The following is a 25,578-nucleotide window of genomic DNA, read 5'->3' as shown; positions in this document are numbered from 1 at the left end:
GTTGTGGCCTCTCCCGTTGCGGAGCACAGGCTCCGGACGCGCAGGCCCAGCGGCCACGGCTCACGGGCCCAGCCGCTCCGCGGCATATGGGATCCTCCCAGACCGGGGCACGAACCCGTATCCCCTGCATCGGCAGGCGGACTCTCAACCACTGCGCCACCAGGGAGGCCCTCGCAGGCGGATTTTTAACCACTGTGCCACCAGGGAAGTCCCGGTACTCCTCTATTTCTATTAATGAGAAATATTAATATTTCGGTCACAAATACTCCCTGACATCTTTGGTGTAGGATTTCAGAATTCTTGATTGAAAACAGAACTCTACCATACATTGATTAGTTGGGTGACTCTAAGGACATCTGTCTTCTCTTTCCAAATTTGTAGTTAAACAACTAAGCCAGGCTAATTAATTCAATATGATTTTGGGTAAAACACTTAGGAAGAATGCTGTAATTACAGTTCTGACAACGTTTGTGGAATTATTTAATTTCTATATACTTATACCTTATTTAAAATACATGGTTGGGGTACAGTTAGTTCCAGAATTTCACGTTCCTGGTTCAAAGAGGTACTCAGACTCAGACTTACTTACTAGTGTTCAGTTATACCTTCAGTTTTCCAATGTGAAACTCAAATCAGAAGCAGTGAGGTGCCACCTGTGTCCAGATGTTGCTGTCTTCCTTTAAAGAGTGTAAGAGTTTTGTTCTGGTAGGCCAGTGATATACTTTGGAATCAGCTTGATCTTTATAAGCTTACTGGGAGGGGTGGCCTGAGAATACTGCAGAGTACTCAGCCTCCAGAGTAGCCTGAACAGTCCTATTCCTATACAACAGCCTTTCTGGGGTCTCTACTGAATGCCCTGGGTGTTCAACGTTTCTCCAGTCTGGCTCGTCAGAACTTGAACCTCTCCCGGCCCAGGTGAACTCTGGGAATTGTTGTTTATCTTATAGCTTCCAGTAGTTCTTTCCAGTCCTCAGGGAGTTGTACCTTTCGCATGCACAGATTAGTATTCAACTAGACTCATGGGATCCCCTATGCAGATTTCTATAGCTCTTTTTCTGTATATCTCTCCTCTCCAGTGTTCTGCACTGCAAATTTTAGCCACTTCAGCTTTCGGAACCTCCAATCTGTTTCTTCTTCAACTCAGTAAGACTGCCTTGCTCTGCCTGCATTCTCCCTCCCTCTCCACGGTCCAGAAAATGCATCCAGGTCAAAACTGTGCTGATCATACTGTTCAACTGACTTGTTTGTTTCAAGAATTACACTCCTGCTCTGCCTGCTGTCCATCATCTGTACACAGTTGTCTTAACATATTTTCTCCAGTTTTCTGCAAGAGGGCTAATCTTGTACCAGTTGTTGCATCATGGCAAGAAGCAGAATTCTCATCACGGACTATTTTTGAAGGTTACAATTTGTGGATTTTTGTTTTGTTTTGCTATCAAGAGATATTCAATTATTTCGGTATATTGACTTGTATCTAGCAATCTTGCTATATATTCCCTTAATTATGATAAGTTATCTATCAATTCTTATCAGTTTCTGCATGGATAGTTATATCATTTGTTAATAAGGGCAGTTTTGTTCCTTTTCTTGCAATCCTCATAGTTTTTATTTCCTGAGAGGTTTTTTATTTGTTTGTTTATTCTGCTCTAGGACATCTAGTACAATCCAGATTATGAATATTAATAGTTGGCATCTTTGTGTTCCCTCTCTTCAAAGGAATACAACAACATATACAACAAAGTATTCTGGTTGGGAGAAGTGGTAAAAGGAGTTTAAGTGTTCTACCATCCTTAAATTTTAGAAAAATATAAACATACAGAATAGGTTTAGACTTTGATAAGTTAATGATGCACGTTATAATTCCAAGACAACTGCTAAAATATCAGAAATAAAAAGCTTAATATCCAAATTAGCAAAGAGAAAGTTACATATAGCCAGTTCTCAGACCCATTCACTTTCTTCTTATACTCACAGAGTTAGTGACCAAAAACCCACCAGTAGACTTTAGACATATAAACATATTTTAAGGTTGGTATAAAGTGCTATTAAGAAAGATTTTATTTTAATCACACAAATTTAATCCTTATATATATGATTTTTGGAACATATATATGCTTTTTGGGGGTTATCCTGCTAGTGCTTTACTGAATAATCACTGAATCAATGAGTACAAAATTCATTCATAAAAAATACTTATCACAAAAAAGAATATACTTACGCCACAGTAATGCAAGCTTCTCTAACCACCTGGGATCTAAGATCCTTAGCTGAAAGTTTAAGTGCTCCATCCAACAAGCGTAAATGTTGGAAAAAGCAATCATATTGTGCAGCTCCAGCAACAAGCAATGATCGAATTTTCTTAAGCTGAAATAAAGAGAATTTTCATTACTGACATTAAAAAGTGGCAGTGCAAAAAAAAAAAAAAAACTACCTAAACTTCACTACTGGAACAAAATTAAAAATTTTTTCATTATATTTCATTATATAGTCAGACATTTTAACAGCATTAAATGTATCTTATAAATAAACATGCAAACAAACAAAAAAGCTTTCTGGAAAAGAACATTATAGATTTAATTATATGCATAATAGACATGTAACGTATGAGTAGGTAAGTAAATTTTAAAGTTTTAAGGGAGTCTTTTCAAAATTGTCACAAAATACACATTAAAATAAAATTTACCATTTTAACCATTTTAAAGTATACAACTTAGTGGCAATAAGTACATTCAAAATGTTGTGCAACCATCACCACTATCTACTAAGAAGCCTATTTTTAAAACAACCAAATTTGGAAACTATATTCACCCATAAGCAAAAGTAAAAAATCAAAAGGATCAACCATTAAGTCATCATCATCTCCAATATTTTAACATTATCACACTTACTTTGTGACACAAATAGCTCTTTCTCCCTATTTCTAAACCTTTAAGAATAGGATTGCCAAATGTTTTCCATATAAACATCATACATACCTAATAAAATTAATCAGTCAATTGAGATACACTCAGGTGCACATCTGTGCTCACACATACAAGCTAAAAGTTTACCTATCATACCCATTATTATGTATAATTTCATATTAAATTCTGTGGTTTTCTAAATTTTTAAAGGTATCTTTAAAGTTAAAGATGAATTAAGGATGGAAAACATAAAAATAAAATACTGTGGATATTAGAAAAACATCTGAAAGAATAGTTATACAATCTTAGGGTATATAAGGTAGGCAAACTATCACAAGCAGAAGAGAAATCAGAAGGCATCGAAACAACTAAAAAAAATTACAATATGGTAGGAAAAAATTATCTGCAATATATAAGTACAATACACAAGGAATGACGGTAAAATAAGAAAAAGACAAATAACCAAATATTAAATTGGGCAAAATAAATATAAGAAAATGTGTTCAACCTTACTAGTGATAAGCAAATGCAAATTACAACAAAGACACATCATTTGCCTTCATTAGATTGGCAAAGGTTAAAAAGACTCGATAGCACCCAGTAATAGCTCTTACTGTTAAGATCATGGATGCCTAATACCTTTGTTCAAAATATTTTGGAAATGTCTACTAAAATAAAATTGCATCTACTATTTACCCACCAATCCACTTTTAAAAATTTAACCTACAAAAATAAAAACACCATTGTTATGAATATGTGCAAGGATGTTTACTGCAATATTGTTAAAACAGCACAAAATATAAAAACAAGTCCATCCAAGTTTCTAGAAACATACAGCCCACCAAAACTGAATCAAGAATAAATAGATAATCTGAACAGTCCAATTGCTAGGAGTGAAATAGAATCTGCAATAAAAAAAACTCCCTGCAAACAAAGTCCAGGACTGGATGGTTTCACTGGGGAATTCTACCAAACGTACAAAAAAGAACTTATACCAATCCTTCTCAAACTCTTTCAAAAGACTGAAGAGGAGGGAATACTCCCAAAATCATTCTATGAAGCCACCATCACCCTGATACCAAAATCAGACAAAGACGCTACCAAAAAAGAAAATTATAGGCCAATATCTTTCATGAATATAGATGCAAAAATCCTCAATAAAATATTAGCAAACTGAATCCAACAACACATAAAAAGGATCATACACCATGGTCAGGTTGGATTCATCCCAGGGTCACAGGATGGTTCAACATACACAAATCAGTGTGGTCAAAAACCACATGATCATCTCAACAGATGAAGAAAAAACATTTAATAAAATTCAACATCCATTCATGATAAAAACTCTTATCAAAGTGGATATAGAAGGAACATATCTCAACATAATAAAAGCTATTTTTGCCAAACCCACAGCCAATGGTTTATGCCAAACTCAAACCCAATACTCAATGGTGAAAAGCTGAAAGCCTTCCCACTAAAATCTGGAACAGGACAAGGCTGGCCTCTCTGCCACTGCTATTCAACTTAGACACAGAAATCAGACAAAAAAAGAAATTAGAGGTATCCAAACTGGAAGGGAAGAGGAAAATTGTCACTATATGCAGATGACATGATAATTTATATAGAAAACCCTAAAGACCCCACACAAAAATTATTAGAACTGATAAAGGAATTCAGCAAGGTACCAGGATACCTGCATTTCTTTTTGTTTGTTTGTTTGTTTGTTTTTGGGGGGGGGTTTGCGGTACGCGGGCCTCTCACTGTTGTGGCCTCTCCCGTTGTGGAGCACAGGCTCCGCACGCGCAGGCTCAGCATCCATGGCTCACGGGCCCAGCCACTCCGTGGCACGTGGGATCCTCCCGGACCGGGGCACGAACCCGTGTCCCCTGCATCGGCAGGCGGACTCTCAACCACTGCGCCACCAGGGAAACCCTGTTGCATTTCTTTACATTAACAATAAACTATCAGAAAGAAAAAGTAAAAAAAAAAAAAAATTCCCTTTATAAATCACATAAAAAAAAAAAAAACACCTAGGAATAAACCTGAACAAGGAGGTGGAAGACTTATATGCTGAGAACCATAACACGTTGATAAAGGAAGCTAAAGATGATTCAAAGAAATCATCCCATGCTCTTGGATTGGAAGAATTAATACTGTTAAATGGCCATACTGCCCAAAGCAATCTACAGATTTAATGCCATCCCTATGAATTTACATTCCCACCAACAGTGCAGGAGGGTTCCCTTTACTCCACAACTATGTAACCCTAAGGAGAGTCATGGTCCCAAGGCATCAATGAAGTTCAAAAAGTAGCACATGTGGAAACACTAACAAATGCGTGAGACAGGCTCCACCTGATTAGCAAAACAGAAAACAATGGACCCTAACTAAGAAAAGGCCTATTATCTCAATGTGTCTTCCAGAAAGAAATGTTACCTATCAGACTCTCTATTTCATAAGCAAATACCAGATAGTACTACTATTGAATTTCCAAGTTTTTGATAAAGAACACTGAAAAAAAAAAAGGAGAGGGATAAGAAAATAAAAAATAAAAAACTTACTGCATTGGCACGCTGATCCCAGTCGTGTTTGTCATCTGACAAAATTTCCCTGATTTTATTTAATGTTTCTTCAAGTTCTCGACTAGAATAGATCTTAAAGAAAAGATGCAAAATTATAACATTAATATTTCTTGCCACAGCAAAATTATGCCCTCATGTTCAAATAATCTTTCCAGTAATAGTATCATTTCCCATTCTAGCACCATTTTTTTTTTTTTTTTTTTTTTTTCTTTTTGTGGTATGCGGGCCTCTCACTGTTGTGGCCTCTCCCGTTGCGGAGCACAGGTTCCGGACGCGCAGGCCCAGAGGCCATGGCTCACGGGCCCAGCCGCTCCGCGGCATATGGGATCCTCCCAGACCGGGGCACGAACCCGTATCCCCTGCATCGGCAGGCGGACTCTCAACCACTGCGCCACCAGGGAGGCCCATAGCACCATTTTTAAATGGAGAATGAAAATACATTATAGATAATAATAAAATAAAATGTTTTGTCTTCCTTACCTGTTACCCAGGTAAGGGTATTTCCCCACTTATGAGTAACTTCAAATATACTTTTAAAGTACTTTGTCATTTAAAAACAAAATGCAAATATCCTACAGATTAGTAAAAACAGGACTGAGTTCTCAGAATGACTTCAGGTATATAACATATCTATTGCATTCGTATACTTATTACACAATATTGCAAAAGGACATGTTTTAGGTTAGTCCCTCCTCCGACCGTCTCGCTAAACTGTAGCCAGGAGAGCTACATGTTTTATTCCCTCTGGAGCTGTCTGCCAAACTCCATTATCCTTTCATTCACTTAACAAATATTCACATAACAGGGATGTAACATTCTAGGCACTAAGGACACTATGGTGAGCAAAAATAGGCATGGTCTTTGCCTTACGGAACTTATAATCTAGTCAGGGAAAGAAAAAAATTAATCAAATGATATAAAATATGAAATTGAAAATAGAAAGTATCACCAAGGAGAAGTACATACTGCCATGAAAGTATACATACAATAAGGGGTTTGAACTAGTTAGGAAAGTCAAGCTTGAATTGAGAGCTAAAGCATGAGGCAGACATCATTAGACAAAATAGAGAAAGATCAGCCTTCCCTGCAGTGAACAGAATGTGCAAAGGCTCTGTGACAGAAAGAAACTGAAAGAAGGCCAAGTACAGTAGTAAAGAGTGCAAAGGGGATCAGGGGAAGAGACAGTGACCCAAGGCCTAAGTCAGTCAGTGCACAGTATTTCTCTACATCACAGTCAAGGTTCAGAGGTGGGCTAACGACCTAAATTAGTTCAGTTAGAGTGAATTTCAAAGTTTTACATGGTCAACTGGGGAAGAGGCAGAGGGTACTAAGGGAGTGATGCTTGGACAGCTGCAGCCATGTTGCTGACCATGAGGGAAGACGATGCAGAAGAATCCAGAAATGAGACATAAGAAAGAATGGGGTCCTAGGTGCCATCTAAGTAGTACAAACAGATACTGCCAACAAATAGGTCCTATTTATATTTTCCACTTTCAACAGCCGTTAAATTCCCCTTTTACTTAAAACAAAAACTTGCCAAAAACAAGAGTACAAAGTGGAGCAAGGCATGAGACAAGGCTGAAGAGGCAGGAGGGGAACCAGATAAACATTTGTTACAGAGTGATTACTGAAGGCTTCTGAGCCTTTCCTGCCTCCCACTTTCCCTTCACAAAAGTTCTTCTGCCATATTTAAAAAGAAAGGCAGGTTCCTCTCCCACTCCTAATCTTATTTTGATGCTTTGCTCTGGAATACAATGCCAGGCTCCCCCTCCCCTAACAAGGGAAAAAAGGGTCGACTCAATAATTTACTTCAGTGAGGGGGTACATAATTTTTTAAACATTCTTTTAGAGGGCATACAGAGAGAAGAAGTTTGAATATCACTAAGTTAGGAATTGGCTGCAATAAAATAATTCCTAGGTTTCTAACTTGTGTAACTGATTAGGTTTCCACATATAAAACACTGGAAGAGTAGGTTTGAAAGGGGAAGATCATGAGTCCAGCTGTGTGCACCTTGAATTTGAGATGCCTCTGAGACATCTAAAAGGAGATGTCAAATAAACAATCAGTGGAAAAATTAGTTTTGCACTAAAGAGAGTTCTGGCTGAGCGATAAAAACCTGTGCATTACCTATGTAAAGGAAGGAAGCCACGGATTCGAAGGAAGGAAGGAAATGGAGAGCGAGAAGAGAGGCCTAGAACCAACCCTTAGGAAATCACAGTATTCAACAGTCAAGTAAAGAAGGATGTGGCTTTAAAGGATAAAGAGATGAAGTGGACAGAAAGGTAGGAGGAAAAAAATGGAAGAACATTGTATCACAGGCACCTTTAAGAAAAAAAAGTGGATGTAGTTGGGACACTGCAATGTAATATGATTCAATGATATGAATGGATTCAATTTTATTTCAGCCTCACTGAAAAAATCACTTGGAAGTCTAATTGTACCAACAAATAAAAGTTTGGTAAGTCAATTCAGGAAGAAAAGAATTTGGAAAACAGGGACAAAAATAAATAATATTACAAACAGGTACATAGGCAATATTCATGGGGAATGCCACTTTACTGGCATCCTTACCTGTATAGAAGGGACATCTGTAAAAGCCTTTATAAAATCATCTTCATCAACTGCTCCGGCACCTCCTTCCTTAGAAGCACCTGATAATTAAAAATAAATTTATTTTTTAAAGTTTACTTTTAAGCATTTTAGCACTAAGAACACCATGAAAAATATTATATTAACTCTTTTGATATGAAAAAGGCATAATTTTGAGACATTCCATTTTATAAGAAGGTATTAAAAAAATCTCCAACTTTTCAGAAAAGAGAAGATACTTAGCAGTAGTTGATTAACTCTCTGTAAGGTACTAGATGAGGCTGGTAGTAGAATCCAAACTATAAGAACAGAGCCCTCTCATCCCTCATTCAATGAAAGAGCAAGGACACAAGAAATACAGGCGAAAGGATAAACATTTAAAAAGCTGAGCAGTCAGTTTATATGACCCTAAATGTCAATAACGCTGCCAAATAAGTGAGGCAGAGGATCCACATGTGCTGCAGTGGTCAGGAAAGCAAATGTGAAAGAAATGAGGGTCTTGAAATTAACTTTAAATATACAAACAAATCTTTTATTGCACATACACAATAAAAAAGTAAACTTAGTAGGCAGTAGGTGTTTAAGAGCCAATAATTAGCTATTGTCTTTCAGCTCCAAATACACTCTTTTATATTGTGATGTTGGGCCTAGGACTGAACAAACCATTTTTCTGCTGATTCTAATGGTTTCCTGTTAAACTGTGTCAATAGGGATGCTGGAAAGAATGAAAGCTGAAGGAAGAAGGGACCTGCTCCTTCCTGACTACTTCCTCTTCTTGTCAGTAAAACCCTAGCAACTCTGGCAGGTTGCTCATTTCAGTAGCAGTTCCAGACTGCAGTTTTTCTAACATTCACTGAAACCAGCTCACTATGCCTGACAGAGACACCAGACAGCTAGTACCTGCTCCTCAGAGGTCAAGTCACAGCTCTGCAGGGCCTCTCCTCTAAGCCTCTATGTTTCAATAATTTTAACCTCATTTTGTTCGTCCAGCTTTAGGGGTAGGAGCTATTTACTGTGATTGCTACATCCATGATACTTTATTTTATTTTATTTCAAATTAACCAGTATTTAAATGGGGAGGGGAGTTGTTTAACAGAAGTAGTATGAATTATAAATATTATTTCCCGGGTACTCAGCTGCTATATGTAATTGTTGTGCAGAAGACACTAAAATAGTGTCTTTGCTCTTAATGACAGTGGAGAAACCAGAGTCAACAGAGGGAACTTGGCTTCACGGAGAACTGTCGTCACAAAGCTCAACTAAGGAATCTTAACACAGCCGCTGAGAGTACTGTGGTATAGGTAGCTGGGGAGGAGACACCTGTTTGCGGGGGAAGGAGAATAAAGCCGGGAAGGCTCTGCACTGATGGACTGTGAAGCTGGCAGAAGGGTCAGTTATCTTCTCGCCTCCTCGGCCTCTTCCATGATACTTTAGTGTTCTCTTCTTGCATTCTTAATTCATCAGTACCCATTTAACAAATTATATTAAATTCTCTCTGCAAAAATAACTTGTGGATTCTGTCTTCTGACTGAAATCTGGCTGATAACTCTACTTATTATTTATTTTCTTCATGGTAAAAATCCAACACATGAAATGGTTTTCAAATACCTAAGATGTACATTCCAATGGACAATTCACTTAAAAAATCTCTCTGGTTAAAAAATTAAACAGAAAATATCTCTTCAATTAAGTTTATCATCTACCAAAGGAAATATTAATGCTGCAAAACTGGACTTAAAAAAATCATCCTAAAAAATACTCAGGATTTCCAAAGGTGTATAAAAAGCTCCTTATCTTAAAAACAAACAAAAACCTCAGAAGGTCTTTGTATATGAGTTTTAACAGCAATAAGAGATGGACCACAGAACAGCATAAAGTTTAAGGCAATATAAAACTGCAAATTAAAAGCAATGACAATTTCATAAACTAAAAGAGGAATGGATGCATGCTTGCTATAGGAAATTCAATTACAAGAGTAAATAAATTATAGTTACTCCCTAGATATTAAAAAATCCAATAAAACAATAAAACTCCTAACCCCATGCCCATAATCAGTACTAGTAACTAACTGATTACCTGAAAATAATCAGCTAAAGCAAAGAAACAAAAAGATAGCTAACCATATTATCTTAACATATTATAAGATACTACATTCATTTACAATCTCTTAATATGGCAGGGTTTATTGCTTTCGACAATGGGTCCTCTGATAGGAGTGCATATGCCTAGATTTTTACAATTTCTTCCCAAACTTTCACAGTTGTCTTTGTCTAAAGCACTGAACAGAAATTTCGTTAGGGACTGGTCCTTACCAAGCAGTTCCTAAACATTCAACACAGTTTTCATAAAAACAAAGTTCCTGGGGCTTCCCTGGTGGCACAGTGGTTGAGAGTCCGCCTACCGATACAGGGGACACGAGTTCGTGCCCCGGTCTGGGAAAATCCCACATGCCGCGGAGTGGCTGGGCCCATGAGCCATGGCCGCTGGGCCTGCGTGTCCGGAGCCTGTGCTCCACAACGGGAGAGGCCACAACAGTGAGAGGCCTGCGTACCGCAGGAAAAAAAAAAAAAAAAAAGTTCTTTCCACATTAATTAATATATTTTGTTCCTTTATATCACCATTTCTTGTAAATTACTTTGTTACGATAATAAGAGCAACCATTAGGCAAGTTTGAGAACAAACAACAGACGCCTAGAAAGTATACATCTCAAGTGGTAGAGGAGACCTGTGCAGATGTACCAGAGCAGAGCCAGTTAACCTTAGTGTACTGAAGTGTGGAAGACAGAAAGTTTTTACAGAGGAATGGAGAAGTGAAGGGGAAATCAGTATGAAGGATTACTACAGTGTATATGCAGTTTACTAAGGTATCATACATACAACAGAATGCTAACGTCAATACATTAACCCGCCAGCCATAACACAATGTCAAAATCCTTCAAGGGGATGCAGAGCATCTGAACAGATCCCAGATAAGGCCAGAAAAATATGCCAATGACTAAGGACATACACAGGAAAGTCTAACTTTGAAAGTCACAATTTACTCTAATCATAATTTCTTTATTATGCAGTAATTTCTTATGACTAGGGCCAAATAAGCTAGTAGGGAGTGGTGGGGGAGTAGAATATAATGGCTTTTAAAAGTCCCACAGAAGATGCAGAGACAAATAAATGCAGCCTTGTGACTATCTCAGATATGACAGTTAGGTCTCTAAACCTGGACATGGGCATTACCAAATTTGGTAAGAACTTGCATGGTCTGAATAGTTAAACCTAATCTACCTCACTCTTACCTTGGAGAATCACTTTGTTTAAGCAGAGGGGCTGCTAATGTGTTTGGGATACACGAATAGTGTAAAGACAGAGGACATTCTGAGCTCCCCATTCTAACCTTGCTTATACCTTGCATGTATTACAAGTAAACCTTTTTACAATCCATGTTTGCCTAATGTTCCCCCTCACCTTGGTTTTGACTGTCTGGCCTACAAAGTAGGAAAAGGATCCCTGCACAGGGAATAAACTGTTGAATGAACTGTTTTATCTCACAATCATCACTCCATTTTCTGACACAGCTTTAAAAAGTTCACCCAAAAATACTATAAAATCCCTTTAGCGCCAGCAAGGAGAATGAATTACATAAGAAGACAGTCAAAAAGAGTAATGGGCCAAGAATAAACTGTTGAATGAACTGTTTTATCTCACAATCATCACTCCATTTTCTGATACAGCTTTAAAAAGTTCACCCAAAAATACTATAAAATCCCTTTAGCACCAGCAAGGAGAATGAATTACATAGGAAGACAGTCAAAAAGAGTAATGGGCTTTAATGTCAAATATTACTGCAAGAAAAGGAGAATGAGTGTGCACACCAAGAGATGTACTTAGATAAATTATGTTTGAGAGCAGGAGCACAAGTAGAGGTTGGGCTGAAGGGACAAGCGAAGCTGGCTTCCAATTCTACTAAAGCCCTTTCAAATATAACTGTGTTAACAATTGTACCAGAAAATATTAATGGGCTGAAACAGAACAGAAGAGCTTTGCCCAGCTGTCTAACCACTCTAAAACAGAGGTCAGTAATTTTTTTCTGTAAAGGACAAGAGAGTAAATATTTTAGACTTTATGGGCCATATGGTTCCTGTTGCCATTTCTCAACTCTGCCATTGTAGCCTGAAAGCAGTCACAGACAATATACAATGAACAAGGTTGTATTCCAATAAAGCTCTATTTGTGGACACTGAAATTTGAATTTCATATAGTTTTCACATGTCACACAATATTATCCTTCTTTTGACTATTTTTAATCATTTAAAGATGTAAAAAATATTCCTAGCTCATGGGTGAAACAAAAACAGACAGTTGGCTGGATTTGGCCTGTGCACTACAGTTTGCTGATCCCTGCTCTAGAATCCACTCTAAGCTGGTAATCACTTGGTTGGGAAGCAGAGGGAGGGGAAGGGGGATTAGAGGGTACTGTCATTCAGGAGATACCATGGTTTCTAGTGTGCCAGACTGCCTAGACGAGGCATTCTCAGAAATCCTCAAATACTACTTTAAAAGGTTCAAGTATAAAGAGAAAACTCCATTCTACTTAGTCCTTAACTACTAATAAGGTGAAGTGCTGGATACAATGGTGAATGAAACAAAGGGTAAAGTAAGATACAGGAGCAAGGAGAGCAAAGTCTTAGATATGGAAAGAGGCAGGTTCTTCTCATGCTACAATGAAGCGACTAGCACTGAAGAGAAAAATAAATGCTGGAAAAACAACATGGAGGGAAATATGGCAGGAAGCTTGATGAAATTCATACAAAATCTATAATTTTTAAAGAGAGTTACACTAATGAAAGCACTATTAGTGCTTTTGAAGAGTGCTATGAAAAGACAGAAGAGCTTTCTGGATCCCCAACTTTCTAAGAGAAGTAGGTTGTAAAAGACACTCAGCTGAAAACACAGGACATTTTGATACAAAAGAAGAAAAGATTTCGCGGGCAGAGCCCAGAGTCCAGGGCGAAACCAAGAACAGAAGAAAACACTGATTTAGAGAAGCACACCCAAAGAGAGAATGAAACCTTCATGATGGAACATTCATGACCCCTGTAATAAGGGAACCTGAAAGCAAGTTCCTGTTGGATTTCAAAATTGCTATAAATCAGTGACTACTATGAAGTTCCTGTTCCCCCAACCTTTTTAAAGAAACTTATTTATTTTTTAAAAATTTTTGGCTGCATTGGGTCTTTGTTGCCGTGTGCAGGCTTTCTCTAGTTGCGGCGAGCGGGGGCTACTCTTCGTTGCAGTGTGCAGGCTTCTCATGGCGGTGGCTTCTCTTGTTGCAGAGCACAGGTTCTAGGCACACAGGCTTCAGTAGTTGTGGCTCATGGGCTCCAGAGTGCAGGCTCAGTAGTTGTGGTGCACGGGCTTATATGCTCCACGGCATGTGGGATCTTCCCGGACCAGGGCTCGAACCCATGTACCCTGCACTGGGCAGGTGGATTCTTAACCACTGCGCCACCAGGGAAGCCCCTCCCCTTTTTTTAATGGGAGTATCTATTATGGTTTTTCTGTCCTGTATGTTGAGTATATGGGGTGCAAGTAGATGTCTTTTTTTTTTTTTTTTTTTTTTTTGCGGTATGCAGGCCTCTCACTGTTGTGGCCTCTCCCGTTGCGGAGCACAGGCTCAGCGGCCATGGCTCACGGGCCCAGCCACTCCGCGGCATGTGGGATCTTCCCGGACTGGGGCATGAACCCCTGTCCACTGCATCGGCAGGTGGATTCTCAACCACTGCGCCACCAGGGAAGCCCAAGTAGATGTCTTTTTAGTTCAGAGGCCTCTGCATGGAGAGGAGCCACACCAGAGGAGAGAAACCTCATATACATCTGGACCTGATGCAGATCAAAGGATCACGGACTTTGAGCCTGATGGTATAATTAGGATGAGACTTTTGGGAAATGTCCATGAATGCATTTTGTGTGTGGGAGGCATGTAAATTATCGTGGTCAGAGGGCAAGCTGCAGTAGGCTGGCTGCAAGGGTAGCTCTCATTCTTGACAATTGCTCCTTTTACAATGTGACTTTGCAGCTTTCCCTATTGAAAAGTGGAGTTCCCAGTAAAGAGGTGGAGAAGAGTAACTGAGAATTCTGGTTGAGACAAGACCTAGGAGAGGCTGAAGGGGTCCCTGATTGGTGATTCCCCAGTGTCCAGCAGAAAAAAAACTTCTCAGAGGAAAGCTTCTAGAATCCCCAATTTGGACCTGAAGGACTTCCACTAATTAAGTTCAAGCAATGAGCTCACAATCAAAGTTTAAATACTTTTGATCCTTGAACAAAACAGGTTTGAACTACGTGGGTTCACTTAAACAGTTTTTTTTTTTTTTGAAAACACTGAGCTGTACACTGTCTATCTGTCTGTCTATCTATCTATCTATCCATCCATCTATTTTTGGCCGCAGGGCATGCAGGACCTTAGTTCCCCGACATTCCAATAAACCTTTATTTCTAAAATCAGATAGCAAGGACACATTTGGCCTGCTGGCTGTAATTTGCCAAATCCTGGTGTAGATAGAAAACCCAAAATAATATATAGTAAAATCATTAAAAATTAAACTTTAGCTAGGTGACTAGATATAAAATCAAAATATAATAATTGATTTCATTTCTATGCATCAGCAACAAAGTTAGAAATTTTAAATTAAGAAAATACTATGTCCAGGAACCTTGAGGGCATCATGCTGAGTGAAATAAATCAGACAGAGAAAGACAAATACAGTATGATCTCGCTTATATGTGAAATCTAAAAAACAAACAAACAAAAAAAACAAGCACACAGATACAGAGAACAGATCGGTGGTTGCCAGAGGCAAGGGGTGGATGAAATAGGTGAAGGGAGTCAAAAGGTACAGACTTCCAGTTATAAAATAAATAAGCCATGGGATGTAAAGTACAGCATGGTGACTAGAGTTGACACTGTACTGCATATGTGAAAGTTGCCAAGGGAGTAAATCTCAAAAGTTCTCATCACAAGGGAAAAAAAGCTCTGTAACTGTGTATGGTGATGGATGTTAACTAGACTTATTGTGGTGATCATTTTGCAATATATACAAATATTGAATCATTATATTGTACAACTGAAATTGATATAAAGTTGCATGTCAACTATACCTCAATTTAAAAAAAAAAAAGAAAATGCGTTGACTCTATAGATGAATTTGCGGAGAACTCATGATCTTTGTAATACTGTTTTCCTATCCAGGAATGTAGTATGTCCATTTATTTATGACTTTTAAAATTTCTTTCAATGAAGTTTTACAATTAAAAAAAATACCATGCTTTTGGGACTTCCCTGGTGGCACAGTGGTTAAGAATCCACCTGCCAATGCAGGGGACACGTGTTTGAGCCCTGGTCCGGGAAGATCCCACATGCTGCGGAGCAACCAAGCCCATGTGCCACAACTACTGAGCCTGCGCTCTAGAGCCCATGCTCTGCAACAACAAAAGCCACCGCAATGAGAAACCCACGCACTGCAACGAAGGGTAGCCCCCGCTCGCCGCAACTAGAGAAAGCCCGCACACAGCAGTGAAGACTCAACGCAGCCAAAAAAAAAAAAAACTATGTTTTTTAACATAAAATAAAAATATTCTGAGGTATCTAGAAATAAAACAAACCAAACAAACAAAAACAAAACAAAAAAAGTGAAAAACCTTGAGGTGGAAAAAGAATAAATTTTAATGAGACATTAAAGAGCGCTAAAATAAATGGATAGATATTCTGTGTTCATGGACAGGAAGACTCAGTATCATAAAGATGTCCAGTCTTCCCAAAGTACTGCCATAATCAAGCCTCCAACAGGATTTCTTGTGGAAGTTGTCAAGCTGATTCTAAAATTTGGAAGGGCAATGGGCCAAGAACTGTTGAGATAATCCTTATAAGAAAAGGGAGGAAGTACTTGCCCTACCAGAAATGAACAGTTACAAACCTAAGATAATGATGACAGTTAGGTTTTAGTGCAGGGATAGGCCAACTAATCAAATGAACAAAATACAAACTTCGAAACAGACCCACAAATGTACAAAAATTTGATACACGACAAAGAAGTGATTCGGATCAACAAGGAAAGTAATTCAATAATAATGCCTAAAATTCAACAACAATGCTGAGATAATGGATTATCTAGTAAAAAAAAAAAAAAAAGGTTATTTCCTTACCCAATTTTAAAACTTACAGTAGACATTCTGATTCCCATGGGAAAATGGTAGTCATCCAAATTCAAATCAAATGTTTTACTAAATACTCCAAAAACCAGAGATCAAAAAGAAAAACAAATAAAACTGTCCACAGCACATACTTATAATACAAGTTCTCACTTCAAACTTCAATTTACAGGGCTTCCCTGGTGGCGCAGTGGTTGAGAGTCCGCCTGCCAACACTGGGGACACGGGTTCATGCCCCGGTCCGGGAGGATCCCACGTGCCGCGGAGCGGCTGGGCCCGTGAGCCATGGCTGCTGAGCCTGCGCGTCTGGAGCCTGTGCTCTGCAACGGGAGAGGCCACAGCAGTGAGAGGCCCGTGTAACGCAAACAAAACAAAACAAAACTTCAATTTACAGGTAAATGGGGAAATATAAACATCCAAAACCAGCAATGTCAATTACAGAGTCCTCACTGGAAAGAAAAATCCAAGGAATTTGTACGGAAGAGGAGGATCTTGGCAGTGGAGTACAAAGACATCAAATATGGTTCCCCTCAGAACAAGAGATAAGTAGCACTTAGAAGGGGGAGGTATTCCTTCAAAGCTTGGTGGATAAAGGAAAGGAAGAAAGAGAAGATAACAGTTCTATTGAAATGAGATGGTATCACAGAATCAGAAGCACTGAATAGAAAGCCTTCCATGTATCATTTAGAAAAGAAGTTGCATTTCACTATATCAACAGAAGAGGGCATTCCTGAACTAACAAACAGTAAATTTTTCTTTCTGGCCCCACAGAATCACTTATTAAAAAATATTTTTAGGACATTTGAGGAAATTTGAATATAGAATGGAAGTGCTTAAAAGGAGGTATATAGTTAGAATAAACTTACAGAAAATAAAAGAGCTTAAAGGAACAAGTTAAATATCACCACAAAGAAATCAGACAAATCCACAGCATGGGACAATCTAAAAGACAACTTGCATAGACTCTTTAAAAAAAAAGTCAATGTCATGATATAAAAGTTGGTGAAGGGATTGTTTTATACATAATATTATGGAATTTTCTGGCATATGGTAATTGTATTACGGTTATAATGAAGCACACCTTTAAGTCTTAGGAGGTGTATATTAAATATTTATGGCTGAAATGTCATGATGTCTACAATTTACTTTCCAACTATTGAGTTTTGGAAGAAAAAAGAATACGTGTGGGAATATATCTATATGGAGATGGTTAAAACAAATATGACAAAATGCTAGTTACTAAATCTAGGTGATGAGTGTTTACTGCATGCCAACTTTTCTATATGCTTAAAATTTTTCATAATAAAAAGTTTGGGAAACCACTCACTAAAAAGCTAGAATAAGTACAGATAAACATCAGGAACATCAGTAACCAAAATACATCCAGTTAGTAGTATCTCAATTCAATGGAGTAAAGAATGTTTTATCCAATTGCATCGACATTAACTTGCCCATACATAAGGAAGAAAAGAAATTAAAATGAAAATACTGTCACTTTATACAAAAAAATTCCAGATATACTGAACAAACTAAATGTAAAATAATTTATGTTTTAGGATAAATTAGATTATTTGTATAAACTTTGGGGACTAGACAATAGTCCTTCTTATTCAAGACAGGAAATTGGGAAGTTAAAAAAAAAAAAAGGATAGATATTTTACTTACCAAAACAAAAATTTTTAAATTTTGACATAAAAATGCCATAGGCAGAGGAGAAACTGAAGAAATATTTGTCACTTTTAATAAAAGCATAAAAGGCCTAATATTTTAAAAACTGTAACAAACTGATGAGAAGACAAAACAGCCCAATTAAAAAATGGGCAAATAATAACAAATTACAATTCACACAAGAGGATATGCTAATCCCTATTAATGAATTTAAATATTCTGAATCTCACTGGAATATAAACTCTGGGAGGACAGGGTCTTTGTTCTTGTTCACTGATATTTCCCAGAGATTACGAGAATAGCAGCATACTAAAAGCTTTCAGTAAACATTTGTTAGCTGCTGGCTGGCTGGACAGGCGGATGAGGATTAAGAAAAAGAAGTACCATTTTTCACCCATCAAAATGAACCTGTTATATTCAAGGCTGGAGAAGGTAAAATAATGTCTTTATTAAAATTAAAAGCACATGATTCACTTTGTTATAAAGCAGAAACTAACACACCATTGTAAAGCAATTATACTCCAATAAAGATGTTAAAAAAAAAAATTAAAAGCACACACAACCTTGACCAAGCAACCTCATTTAGAGGAGTCTATTCTACAGATCAGAAGCACCAGAATGACCAAATACATAAGTACATGGAGACCTGCATTCTTTGTAATGGCATAAAGTTGCGAACAACCTGAATGACACTGACAGAGAAATAGTTTATTATTTATTAAATCATGGTACATCAATAATGTGGAACACTGTATAGCTATTAAAAGAATGTGATAGCTCTCATTCTTGATGCTGAAGGACGGAAGGATGTTTTGTGAAAAAAAAGCAAGTTGCAAAGTGTTTACTAGTATGTTTAATGGGGGCAAAAATAAAATCTAATCTAAATACCTACACAAATAAAAATGGAGTAAGATGTGGAAGAATATCATACATAACACCGGGCAATGAGATTAGAAAAGCAAGATGGTATGAAAGTTTTTTTTTCTAAACATTTCTCTAATATTAGACTTGTTAACAGTGAGTATACATTTTATATTTAAAAAAATCAAATTATGCCATTCAATTTATTAGTTAAGAAACACATAAACTGGCTCTAAAAAAGAAAAATGCCAAGTTAATGGAAAAAATTAAATTTACAACATGCCCATCATAGAAATAATGCTTCTTACCAATTCAGTAATAATGTAATAAATATAAGTTGGAATTTTAAGTTATTACAAACTTCTACTTTATATGGATCAAGTATAACAAATTTAACTAATGGAAAATCCCTCACATGTGCGATCTATATTAATGATATTTCACTCTTTTCTGAGGCAAACCTTGAAATAAATTTGCCTACCTATATGACACTGTAATTTTCTGACACTTAAATCTCAGTCAAAAAGTATAGGCAAATGAAGTATGGAAAGGCCAAAACACTAAAAACCACGAACACTGGTTGGTGGGATAATGAGCATGGACAGATATTGTAATTTCTTTTCCAATTTCTTTTCTGCTTTCTTTCTTGAGCATTCTTATGGTCTCCTCAGTGCCTAACATGAAGCCTTGCACACAGTAAGCTCTACATACAGATGTAGATAAAGACAATAACTCATCTGTGAAGAGACTGGGTCTTCATATGTCTACTAATTTTAATCACAATAGGTTGGCTGTTTATATAAATTTCCTCCCTTCTCAAACATTCTGAATGTTTCAGAAAATAAACCTTGCACAATGAAATTTCTTTGACTTTAAGTCTTGCACAAGAGGTAAAACAAAACTGAGGACAAAGAAAATAACTACAGCAAAACACACATATTCTTAGAGACAGTAGGCCATTGGGCAGTTTATTGATTTATATTTATAATAATTTATTGGTTAATTATTCAAATCTTATTTACCTTAAAACCATAGTTAAGAGAGACAGCACCAGGGCATCTTATGATGAATGACATGGGATTCACAGAAATTTAAGACAGAATGGTGACTGGCCAATCCTTAAATTCCAAATGTCATTAATAGTGTTTTGTTATATGGGATAAAAATATGAAATATGTATTATATGCAGTATTAGTGAGGAGATGACCCAGAGATAATCCAAAAAGCTCTTGACAGTGGGCCAAACACTGGGCCCTTGTTTCATCTCTGCTAATAACTAACTGATCTTGGATACATCATTTAACTTTCTGAGGCTTAGTCTCTTCATCTGAACTGTGGTCAGATCATCTTTTAAGATCCCTTCAAGGCTAAAATCTTTTGGGTTTAGTATCATTCCCTCATTAAGGGGAAGAAAGGAGGAAGAAAATAAGCAAAACAAAATACACAAACAGAAAAGTTATTTGGTTTTACATAAGTTCAAAAGCAAGAAATTGAGGTTTATGAATTAAAAATTTAGATTTCAATATTAAACAACAAATTCTGTGAGATTTGTTTTATTAAATACATACTGATTTTCATGATCTTTGTTTAAAAGGAAAAACATCTTTGTTGTTTGCATCACAGGAAAAAATGGGAATGATTAGCATAATTTGTGGAAAACAGATATTTAGACATTCTTAATAAAACCTCAGGTAAGACATAAAGTAAAACTAATACAAAATACCCTAAAGACAAGTAAGTACTACTGAATTTGAAAAGACAGTAATTAACCAATTGTAAGAATTCAAAGTTAAAACCATTTCAAAGTAGTCTTTGATATTAGACGGAAACAATAGAGAGAAAATACTCTGTCTGCTTGAATGAATGGGCAAGTGAGAGAGAACAACAGAACTTTGACAATTGATGATTTGGTTAATGATGTGTTTCAATGATTACATACAAGCCTCAGTGACAAATCACTAACGTCAGAATCTGGTACTAATGATAAACAAAAACAATTATATCATCATCTAATTCAATTTTTATTTTTAGAAAAGAACAGCAGCCAAAATAATTGGTACAGGAATAAGGACATTATAACTCAGTAAGCTTTAAAAAGGCAATTTCAAAAAGAAAACTCTAAAAAGTATTTCCATTTATAATGAAAAAATTACCAGTTTGCTTCCAAATATTCTATTTTGTGGGGAATCATACTAGTTGAGGTTTAAAATGACTGATTTGTGGACCCTGAAAGTAGTGATCATTCCTGTAGATTATAGGAGCTTTAGGATCTAGAAGAGTCCTTATTTACCCAGTGAGATTAGTGTTGGTGGCAGTATAGCAACGTGATTTTTGCACCTCATCCACTTATTAGATGCATGACCTGTTCAAGTTGCTTAAATTCTCTGAACTTTAGTTTGCTCATCAGTAAAACTGAGATAAAAGTATCTAACTCAAGAGTTCTGAGGTTTAAATGAGAGAACATAAGTAAAAACATTCCCCAATTTTTAAAAACTATTACCTAAAATACTACAGAGATGTAAGTATTACAAATAATCAGGTATATTCAGCAATTGTTTTGAAGCCATTAAGCCAAAAGGAGGGAAAATATGTTTATCTAAATTCCTATTATGAAGTCACAAATTTTATTCAGAAAATGGACTATTTAAGGGAATTCAATTTATCCTTATTCTAATTAGCAAAGCACAAAGGTAACAGTTTTGACATCCACATAACATGGATTTTTATAGCCATGATATATTTGGAAAAGGTTATGGGAGCAACCCATAACCTTTTCTTTTTTAATTCTCCTTGGTTTAAAAGCCCCACAATTACAATATGAGTAGAAAAGGCTGGCACACCGAGGCAAAGAACAAAACAAAACTAACACACACTAAAGATTAAACACAGGTCCTACTGGCTTTAACTGGCTAGGATACTTTGCTAAAAATAGCATACATCTCTTTAATCTTGACATATATCTCTGGGAGAAGTGAAGTAAATTAAACTCCAAAACTTCAGAGTAGATTCAATCGGGATTCCAAAGAAGCTCACTTTATTTTTATTTTAATAATCCTTCTGAAAAGAAATTTGTTAAACTCAGTGGACTGTGACTAGCTTATACCACTATTGTATACCTCCGTCTACCATACTCCTTTAATTAGGAACTAATCATACCTGTTTATTATATACCAAGGAGTAGCAAATAAAATGCCTGGACTAAATCGCCATTATTCCATGTAAAGTTATGAGAAAGAAACTGTACAGTCTAGAAAACACAATAGTTATATAAAGAGAGACAGGACAACCTTCAAGTATTTGAAAGTATCATGTTAACAGATAATTCATCTTCCCTGCCTAAGTTACAAGGAGGCAGATGTTAATGCAATATAAAAAATAATTAATTTATCCAGAATTGAAATGGCTTATAACTTTTCTGGAGGATACTATGCCAAACTGAAAGAACACAAGAAATCCCTGTAACTTTTGATTAAGTAAACTTTAAAAATTTATTCCAAGGAAATGATTGGAGATATGCTAATAAAATATATACTTAAAAGAATGATGGCACCATTTATAACTGCAGAAAACATGAAAGCAGCCTAGATATGAATACTAGCCATGAATAGTTTTAAATTAATAATTTAAGACAATGAGGAAATGATCAGGGTAAAATATTAATGAGACAAAAGGTATACAAAACTACAAAAGGAAGGGTGCCAATTCTGTCCTCCTCCTGAGAAAATATTTGTATGTGTAAAAGTAGTCAGAAAAGTTATTATAAAAATAACTGGAACAAAGTACATCATAATTTATCAGTTGATTATGTCTATACGTAGTGGTACTGCAGATGGTTTTTGTCCCAAATTTTAATCCATGAGCACATATTTAATCAGATGCTGAATAATCATCTATCAGGAATATTTTGAAAGGGATTGCTATACTTGAATAGTAAATTTAACTATATAACTCCCAATGTCCCTTCTAACTCAAAGATTCTACAACTCTAAGAAAACATTCTACAACTAATTTAAAAATCAATAAGCTTCTGCCAAGAACAAAAAGATCTAAAGTTAAATTTTCAAAGAAGGGCTGACAGCCAAGAATAACAATTTCTGAAGCAATATCAGTATCCTCTGACTAATAGCTTTTTTCTTACAAAAATGGGCAATGACTGAAGCTAAATGAGCTATGGCAACCAAAAGAAATAAACTAAAAATTGCAGAATGAATACGCACTGCCAAAAGACTGAGGAGGAAGTGGAGGAAGAGGAGAATGAAAAAAGAACGAAGGTCTCTCTCTTATTTTTATCAAAAGGGCCACTGCCAGGATGGATAATATAATCTATATGAGTGATTAATGACTACAATCATGAAAGCTACCTACATTCTCATATCTGGTAGGACTACAAATCAGAGAAGGGGGGAATGGCATTAAGAAAGTCTGCTGTTTCTTTAAAAAGAAATCTGATTTTATCAATTTGATTAACATCAGAATTAAGTGACCTTTGGTAGGTAAACTAGAATCTTCAATTTTCATCTAAGAAAAGAAAGTAAAACATGAAAATCAGAGCTAATTATAAACTACTGGCTCAGATTCACAAAAATGTCAAATATTTTCACCATGAATTTCAAATATTAATCCATTTTAAGTCAAATAAGACAATTTCATAAAATAATTATCATAGTATCATAGATTGGAAACTTATACCTCAAAATAAAGAAAAAAATATTCCCCTTGTAGTAAGTGAAGGTAGCCATTTGTTACAAAAGTAAGAAAGCAAAGAATGTCATTTACTTTTTACCAGAAATAAGTAAGAATGCATAATAGACATCATGTAATAGGATATAATAACTAACATCTGAATGAGAATACACTCCTATAATTGCAAAATAAAAAGAAAATAATTAAAATACTCAAGTATAAATTACACAAAATATCCAGAGGAATCAATAAGACATTTCTATTAAACAGTATTTTATTTACCTATTTATTTATATGCATGCAAATATGTGTGTGTGTATACCTATACCATACCATCTTTCTTGCTGGTTACATGACATATTAAAGATATTTAAGATGAAATATTTATAATAGTTTTCCTATATTTAGAATATCATATGACATAGAAAATAACGTTTGGTTGTATAAAAAGGTCAGGAGAACACAACTTAGAAAACCTGGTCAAAATATAGTTTATTTTCCTTTCCTTTTTGCTTTTACTAAAAAACTACAGACAGAGAAAAAACAAAATCCTGAAGACCATGACTTTCCCACCAGCTATCATAAACAAGGAAAAATCTGTTTTCCCAAATTATAACTAACACACAAATTTATTAACAAAAAAGGGAAAGAAAGGAACTATTGTCTTTTTAGTATTAAATATTTACCCTTTTTCTTATAGGATTCATTTTACCATAAAAACTTGGCAAAACTAGCACCTGAAAAGGACTCACAACTTTCTAATTAGTATATGAAAAAATACTCATTAAAAATTCAAAGATTAGACAATATGCTAGACATAGTTTTAAAATGATCAAAGAATGTACTATGTTCTGTATAACTGCATAAAACCTGTTTTTTCCTATTTATTATTATCTAATCCAGAAAATATTTTTGAGGCAATTTTACTTGACCACCACCCATTTCCTATTGTGACAAACTATTCAATACCCAGTATCTTCAAACATTTTTCCAACGTTAGAGTATTTAAGACTCATGCCCTAGATGAATATATAAGAACATTACATAAATCAATATTTCTTTAACAACTAAAGCATCTGAAAATAGCCAAATTCTGAAAAACCTGCTCTCTCCTTAAAAACAAAAAACAAAACAAAACCCAAACCCAAAAAATTCCCTTAAATACCTTTTTGTGGCTTCTGAAAAATAAATACTCTCAAGAAAACACAAACTCACATATGTTCTGACAGGAAATATCAAAATACAATATTTTAAACATTTTCAAAAAGGCAGCACATTCTTCTGTGTGTTGCAACAGACTCTCCAGACCTGCAATCCTGCTGCAGTCATGAATAAACATATGCCTCTAAAGTTCTAACTATGTGTGGCCATATCAAGGGCATGAGGCATGCATATCAGATTTGAAATGGATTTACATTACCTCCAACCTTAGGGCCACCTGCTGAACCAGGCTTCCTTGCACTGTTGACAGGATTTCCGGATGTTTTAGGTGCAGGAACCTTGAAGGCTGAAGCAGCTGATGATGGCCTATTTCCATCCACTGATTCTTCATCATCAAAGCTTTTATCTGCACAAATCATTAGAAAAATGTATTTTAAGAGAACTAAGCTTTGCTCAATTTTCCATAAGACTCAAAATCAAATAAAGCTATATATAAAGTCATTAATTTCTATGATATATAATACAAAATAAAGCTCCTTTGAATAAGCATTTATATATTGACTAACACTATATAAAATAACCCAGTATAATTTAAAATCAGTCTGAAATATTATATTTCCTACCTATATATATTAAGTCAAAACATAAAACCGAATACATTAACTCTAAGAACAGTAAAAAGCATTTTTCATTTCTTTGCTACTCATATAAGCATTTTCCGCCAGCTCCTCCCATACTGCATCTTCCAGCACACCCTGCCTTATTCCTTATACCCAGATTCTGCAACTTACAATCACAGATCCGTTTGCAAATCAGTCGCCTCATTCCTCTGAAAGCTCTTAATTTTCCTCACCCTAGGATGCTCTGAATAGTTCACATGGCCAAATACAATAGATTTGATACTAATCAAAGATTCTATCAAAAACAGACA

The 25,578-nt window shown here is 36.0% G+C and overlaps 1 protein-coding gene across 4 annotated transcripts in view; it reads right to left on the bottom strand.

Moving 5' to 3' along the window:
* CLASP2 (cytoplasmic linker associated protein 2) overlaps positions 1-25,578 on the bottom strand; it is a 179,034-nt gene that overhangs the window by 100,573 nt on the left and 52,883 nt on the right. For all 4 annotated transcript variants that reach the window (XM_081247297.1, XM_081247299.1, XM_081247298.1 and 1 more), the window contains exons 8-11: positions 24,907-25,053; positions 8,058-8,137; positions 5,465-5,557; positions 2,219-2,364 (exon numbers count right to left, since the gene is read on the bottom strand). In XM_081247297.1, coding sequence (XP_081103423.1) covers positions 2,219-2,364; positions 5,465-5,557; positions 8,058-8,137; positions 24,907-25,053 — 466 coding nt within the window. The remainder of the gene's footprint in view (positions 1-2,218; positions 2,365-5,464; positions 5,558-8,057; positions 8,138-24,906; positions 25,054-25,578) is intronic.

This window comes from Mesoplodon bidens, assembly GCF_964165515.1.
Source record: "Mesoplodon bidens genome assembly, chromosome: 10".
Taxonomy (NCBI): domain Eukaryota; kingdom Metazoa; phylum Chordata; class Mammalia; order Artiodactyla; family Ziphiidae; genus Mesoplodon; species Mesoplodon bidens.
Note: the sequence above shows the minus strand (reverse complement) of the source record. Positions and strands in the feature narration are given on the sequence as shown.